At 41.3% G+C, this 7,144-nt stretch overlaps 2 protein-coding genes across 2 annotated transcripts; both read left to right on the top strand.

Moving 5' to 3' along the window:
• Nucleotides 1-453: 453 nt before the first annotated feature.
• LOC105257744 (N-acylneuraminate-9-phosphatase) lies at nucleotides 454-7,093 on the top strand. Its single transcript, XM_020029517.2, has 3 exons — nucleotides 454-661; nucleotides 5,385-5,868; nucleotides 6,004-7,093. The coding sequence occupies exons 1-3, from the start codon at nucleotides 539-541 to the stop codon at nucleotides 6,189-6,191; spliced, it is 795 nt and encodes a 264-aa protein (XP_019885076.1). The 5' UTR covers nucleotides 454-538; the 3' UTR covers nucleotides 6,192-7,093.
• LOC109609709 (neurochondrin homolog) lies at nucleotides 749-4,618 on the top strand. Its single transcript, XM_020029515.2, has one exon. It carries the CDS (start codon nucleotides 1,832-1,834, stop codon nucleotides 4,070-4,072), a length of 2,241 nt encoding a protein of 746 aa, XP_019885074.1. The 5' UTR covers nucleotides 749-1,831; the 3' UTR covers nucleotides 4,073-4,618.
• Nucleotides 7,094-7,144: the final 51 nt, after the last annotated feature.

Raw genomic sequence — 7,144 nt, 5'->3', positions numbered from 1 at the left:
TAGTGATCTATATATATTCATTATTAACAATGAAATTTAAATTATTATAATAATAAGTATTATATACATATACTATAAATAAGAAATAAATAAATAAATATATATATATATATATATATATAAATTTAAATAATAATATTATTATTATAAATAATAATAATTAAATTATAATGATTAATTATATTTTATTTAAATATTAAATATGAAAAATTATTTTGACATATATTATTTAGAAAAATTTTAAAAATTAGTATTTGTTAGTATTTCTAGTAATAGTAATATAAATATTATAGAACTAAAAACTAATTTAAAAAATTATTTTATATAATATATATGTGAATAGAACATGCTAATCTAGAGTCTAGAGATCAGTAGCGGCCCTCCCTCTCCTTTCTCCATCATCTGTCATATCGATATAAGCAGCTGACGCTGTCTATATACTCTTAAGTCGATGGCATTGCAATTTATGAAAGACACAATCACGTGTCCTTTGCGAGCGCAGTCGATCGAAAGCTCCAGTCGTAGGGAATAACGGAATATGGCAACTGCGTTTCGCAAACAACACTATCAGCAATCTCTCTCGTCCTTGAGCACGATCTTCTTCGACCTGGACAATACGCTGGTGGAGACCAGGAAGGCGGACAATCAGACTTGTCGCAAGGTACAAGAGAAGCGTACTTCTAACCTTAAATCCCTTTCCCCTCTCCCTTCGTTCCAATTCCCCCAAAGTCGTGATTCGCTCTCGACATTTTTTAGCGAACGAAAAAATCCTGCTGCTGCGAAATAACGTGACGTGCGTGTATCGTGTACTCGCGGATCGTGTGCTTTACACGAGTCGCGCTCTCTCCCACGACGTTTATCTACGTACGCGAACTCGCATCGTAACACGTCGCAAGAATAGAAGTCGTATCCTTCCCTCCCCCTTCTCCTCGCGTGTAATACGAGCCGACTCCCTGATATAGCGCGCTTTCTCTACGGTGCCACGGCTATTTTCGGCACCGTGTCGTCTCGTACCCTCCCCGAAATTCTCGCGGAAATTATCCTGGGATAATCTTCGTTTTTAGCTGCACCTTTCTCGCCGCGTCTCCCTCCCGCTCGCGTCTCCGGCGCGAAAAGTGCAGAAAAGTGCAGCTAAAAGCTGACGTTGTACGACTCGTGGAAATTTCCACGTGAGCCAAGTTCGCGGAAATTCGATGACGAATCATCAATGCCCCGTTCGCTTTACGCATGAAACGATTCGTATAACCTATTTCAAATATCGAAGAGGTCGAACTCTTCCGATCGCGCGAGAGAATATTTAGCTCCGCCGAGGACCTTTGGAGAAGAGAGAAATTTTGAGAGACACGTGCGAGATGTCGTTCCGACATCGTTTGATCGGGGGATAATTTTGAGGTTATCCAGCGATCGGAATTCTCGGCATCGGGTGCTCCGAGGGAGTTACTTTGAACGACGGGAACAACTGCGTGTTCCACGCGTGTGCACTTTTTCATTCGGCGGTTATTTTCGGCCGCCTCGGTGAGTGTGTCAAAGGGCAAGGCTAGGCAGCCTCGAGGAGACTGTTCTGCGGGAGCCCTGCCAGTTGGCTCTCGACTGCGCTATGTGACGGGTGACACGCGCGACAGCCGGTGACGCCTAGAGCCAGAGAGCGACAGACGTTTCGGAAATTTTCTCGCGACGTCCAGAGACACCAGTGGTATCACGATACGTCGCGCTGGAACAGTGATATAAGAGGAACCCACGTTTGCATCTTGAGTTTTTCAGTCTCGAAGACAGGCGTCCGTCGTCCTCTTCTTCCCTCTTCCTGTAACAATCGACTACTGTAATAATCGCTATGAATATTCCGGAGGGTGTTGCAAAATGCGTGGCCGTATTGAAGGCGGTGGACACTGACTCGGAGAAGTTTGCCGCGCTGTTCATGGTTACCAAGCTCGTGGACGGCAAGGATTGCACACCGGCTGCCAAGAGGATGCTCTTCGAAGCCATAGGAGCCAAGTTCCTCAGAAAGTTGCTCTCTACCAAAAGCGTGCCCATGGACTGTCCGCCACAGGTGTACAAATCCGTGGCGTTGTCCGTCCTTTCCGCCTTCTGCCGAGAGGCCGAGCTAGCCTCTCATCCGGATATGGTGGGACATATCCCGGCGCTCCTCGAGATAGTGTCGCAGGCCGACGAGGATGCACCGGACGACACGCTCATCATCGTCAGCGAAGCTTACACTTGCTTGCAGTGCATCGCGCAACATCTTCCCGGGCAGAAAGCGTTGCTCGAGCAGAAAGCGATCCCAAAGATGTGCGACATTTACGCGGAGAAGAGCTTTCAGACGGACGAGGCGTTGAATATCCTCGTCACGTTGGTCAACAGTTTCGGATCGGAAGCCTGGGACTCGACGGACATCGCACCTTTCCATACGATAATCAACAAGATAGCCCTGGACTTCGAGACTGATCATACGGAGAGAAAATTCGAGCTGTGTATCATTCTGCAGGCTCTGTTACAATCTTGCAGGAAGGATATGATTTCTTTCGCCACTGCAAAGGAGGAATCTTGGCCGCTAAGTATTCACAAAGGTCTGAGTGATATTTTGGGATCGAAAATAAGCAAGAAGCAGCGCGATCCAGCCTTGAAACTCACGTCCGTGATGATGGATTTGCTGGGGGCTGATTGGGCCATGATCGATAAGGATAAACCAAAGATTTATTTTCTATTGCTTATTCAATTAGCGTCGATCGAGGTCAGGATGCAGTTGGAGAACAAACAATTCAAGGATGTGATCGCCAACGCCGATTTGATCACGGCATGCTTCATCATTCTCGAGGTTTCAATCAGCTATATCGTTACGGATCAATTGGAATTAGAACAGAAGGAGAAACAATCATTGTACACGGCTCTGAAAGGCGCTTTCGCGACCGTTATCAGTATGCTGAGCTCCGTGTCGAAGATGAAGGCGTTGACGGATGTGAAAGAAAAGATCTTTGTATGCGCTCTCGTCCGTGTACTTACAGCCTGGCTGGCGCAAGAAACGAGCGCGATGCGTCCTCAGGTTTACGCCGTATTGCCATACGTGTTGACGATTGCCAACGATACTTTTTATGCGCATCGAAACAGGAAGTTGGCTGAAAAGGCCAAGTCTAAAGCTAAAGCGGATGAGGGGACGTCGACCAGCGATCCGATCGTTCACGATCCAATGAGCGAAGTGGACATACTGAGACTACTGTTGCCCGCTTTATGTTACCTGGCCGTGGAAGAAACCGCCCGAAAAATTCTCCTTCAGCACAAACAGGACGAGGTTCTGTTCGAGTGTCTATCCTATCACTGGACCATCGTACATTATAAGAGGCCACCGGTGCCGAGGTCGGAGCGTTTGAAGCTTCTGCAGGATGGAAATCGCACGGAGGAGCTGGACTCGCATGTTTTGGAAGAAATGAAGGATTCGAGAACCGCAATGGTATCCATCTGTAACGTCCTGATGAATATTACCGTGCTGGAATCCAAGATGGTAGAAGAGTCACCGACATTCATCTCGCTGTTAAAATTCATCTACAACAATCTACCGGAGTTGAAACAGATCCCGGAGAATCTCGTCCTGCACGGCCACCTGGCGGTCCTAGGTCTGTTACTGATGAAGCAGCAGGCAAAACGTATTAAGAAGAATGATTTCTCGATACATTGCCGTTACATTCAGGCCATCATAAGATTCTTGTGGGACGCATATGTCATCGATGAGGGCAACGACCCCACCGAGCTGGTGGTCTCCATGTCGTACAAGGAACATTGGATGGAGCTGATGGAGCTCTGGTTTCTAGGTATGCAAACGATGGCCGGGGTGTTGCAAGTGATACCTTGGCTGTCGCAGTTTACGGTAGAATCCGGCTGGGCGGAGGACATCATCGAGACGCTGAAGCGAGTGAAGATCGGTGGTTTGGAACCGAACGTCAAGTCCGCCTTCGAAGATCTGCTATGTCACTTGGCGAAGGCCGACGATAGCGTCGCGACGGTGCTGAAAAAAAGCGGCGCGTTAGTCGTCTGTCGTAATCATCGCATGATGGAGCTTGGAAAGCGTCTTTTTGGGGATTAGGACTGAGAATGTTACTATCCCATAGCTTTTACTTGATTTTTGTATTGCGCGAATAATGTAAAGAAATTTGATATAAAATTGAAATTGATCGAGAGACAGGATAATTAATCCAACTTTTGTACAAAAAAAAAAAAGGTAGCTTTGTAAGTAGCTTTTCTAATATTTTACGCGTTTACTTGAGTTTATTCTTATATCTATCTCCTCTCTCGCATATGTGATATTCGAAAAACGTATGCACGCGTAGTCCAGTGTAAATTTAGACGGCATCACGTCTGGAAATAGTTTCCTGGCAAGCAAGAAAGAAACGTCTCGTTTGACTTCGCGCATATCACGAAGGTATTACTTGATTTTACACGATTCTTTACATATTGTACACTTTGCTTTATCTACGAGTTGTAATCAGGTGTACTTTTTTTTTTTATTTTGCTATGTACATTGCGAAGATTGTTTGTGTTAATATTATTATGATTTTGAAATGCCTCGATGTGACAAGAGATTTTGTAACGACAGAAAACACTTTCCTATTAAACGGAAGAATTTTTTAAACGTTTGCTTAATTTCATTATTCCATCGTCCACTCTATCACTGCCTTTATAACACATTTTCTTTTAATAAAGTTATTTTTAACGCAGATGTTAAAGAAAGATTACTGGATACCAAAGACAATTTTGTAAATATAAATAGCGACAATTCTATACTATCTATGTAGATGTATTAGTTTATTAATTGATTTCCAAATTCATGTTTCTTAATATCCAGAAATCTTTTAATCACAACTTATAGGGTTTGAAAATAATCTGTGATGTTGTTGTTGTTGTTGGCACAACTCATTTTGTTGTGATTACAGCAACGTGTCCGCGGGTGCCACTTCGAGTGTCCACTAATCGGCTCGAGTATTTCAATGAATCAATGCATTTTCTAGGTAATCATTAATAATGAATTAAGTGCCCTAAATATTCCTATACTGTATCCTGTCGTCCTGAGACCTTCGTTGATTAATGAACTCCACATTCAATATTCGTCTCTTCACACTTCAACTACTTTGTATACTTTATCTATTAGGAAATCGCTTCTTCTCTCGCTCTAACATTTCTAATTTTAATTTCTTTTCCTTTAACGGGAAGGGAGACTTTGCGATATAAGTAAAAGAGTATACGTTGTTCATGCACATTTTTATTGAGTGTGGAAATCTCATTCTTTCATCTCTTTCTTCACATTTTCAGTTCTTCATTCTCATCATTCTTTATTATCATAAAATGTCAGCCTCGGAAAGAAAACTAACGATTTTTCTTGCGTGTACATTTACCTGCAGCTTGCTGAGGAATTGACACGGGAATATGGCATTCCGGAAGACACATCTGCCAAGATAACAGCCGCATATCTGAAGCAATTTAGAAAATGTCCGGACAATGCAACTCTTAGTCTGGATGCTTGGCGCACTATTCTCTGGAGCAAGGCGTTAGGCGACAAATACTCGTTCTTGGCGAAAAAGATTTACGAAAGATGGCTCTATTTGAGATACCATTACATGGTGCTAGCGCCGAATACGGTTTCTATGCTACGTCAATTGAGAAAGAAGTATCTGCTAGGCTTAATAACCAACGGCCCATCGAATGCTCAGTGGGAGAAAATACACAAACTGTCTCTGCAACAGTATTTCGATGTCATCCTGGTGTCCGCTGATTTACCGTGGGAGAAACCAGAAGTGGAAATATTTCAAAAGGCTTGTCACTTTCTTAATGTGAGACCCAAGGAATGCATCATGGTCGGTGACAAGTTGGAGACGGATATTTTAGGTAGTAAAATCTGTTTTATGTCATTTTATAATCATCTAGAAAAAGACGAAGAAAGAATGATAGCCTGAAAACACATTTGTTAAACAAATAAAAATGTGCTAGATTATAACAAGCTGTACGATAATCAATATACAGGTGGAATCGAGGCTGGACTACGCGGGACTGTGTGGGTGCCCATTGCAGATAAACCTCGCCTTTCGGGAGACGATCCTAAACCAGACTTTACAGTAAGACACGTTACAGAACTCGTACGCATATTGGACAAAGGTCCAAACGCACCTGAACTCGAAGACTCCTCTTCAAATGCGTCCGATGGTAGCTAATGAGTAGATGCACGTCATTTATTAATTTTTTTTAATATTATAAAAAACGACTCGAAGCAATTGCTAAACAAAATTTAGTTATGTATAATGGGATATTTGATATGTGTGTTAACACACATATATACATATGTGCGTATTGTTTTTTTTTTTCCGAGTATATATTTTCATGTATTTTTTTGTAGGATAGATAAAACTTTTAGGCACTTTGTTGTTAATTTGAAGAAAACGCTGTAGTATTAATCTTTTATTACAGAGTCTCTCTAATCTGTTAATTTTTTACAGAATTTCCATAGAATATATTTACTTGTACTGAGAGTGCATAGTACAATGCATAGTACAAAGAATTCTCAATTCATATAATTAAATAGAAAAATATGTAGCTCGAAAATTATTGCAATTTATTTTGATAATGTTATAATATTTAACATTTTATACAATTTATTTTTGCATGTAGGTGACGAAAGAACCACCGTCGTTATATTCAGTTATATTAGTTGACATTTGAATTCTATCGCAGATAGATATCAAATGAGATATTTTTTTAGTTACCTTCTCGAAGTTAAATAACTGTAAGATACCTCAGTTATATCGGATAAAAAGAATGCTCATGTACAAAAAGCATAAGTAGAGCTAGTAGCTGTAAACAAACGAACAAAGTGCATAACAAATATCATATGCAACTATTTTAGCCTGTTTCTCTTTAGCAGGAAAAATTACGCTATAATATATATAATAAAAGATATGACGTTATAGGATGGATATATAAAGATATATCCAAGCGATGTATCATGTAGAGGTCTCCTGCTGTACAAACATGCGTTAAATTTGTATATCTGTACATAGATATGCGTAATAGGGTTGTACATGTACGAGTATAAATACATATGATGTCTATTTTTCAACTGTGTGTATATTTTTCCTCTGTTGAGAATTTAGTTTATTGGAAATTAGAT

This window comes from Camponotus floridanus, unplaced genomic scaffold (genome assembly GCF_003227725.1).
Source record: "Camponotus floridanus strain SB8 unplaced genomic scaffold, Cflo_v7.5 scaffold2, whole genome shotgun sequence".
Taxonomy (NCBI): Eukaryota; Metazoa; Arthropoda; class Insecta; order Hymenoptera; family Formicidae; genus Camponotus; species Camponotus floridanus.
This window is presented reverse-complemented; position numbering and strand designations above follow the sequence as displayed.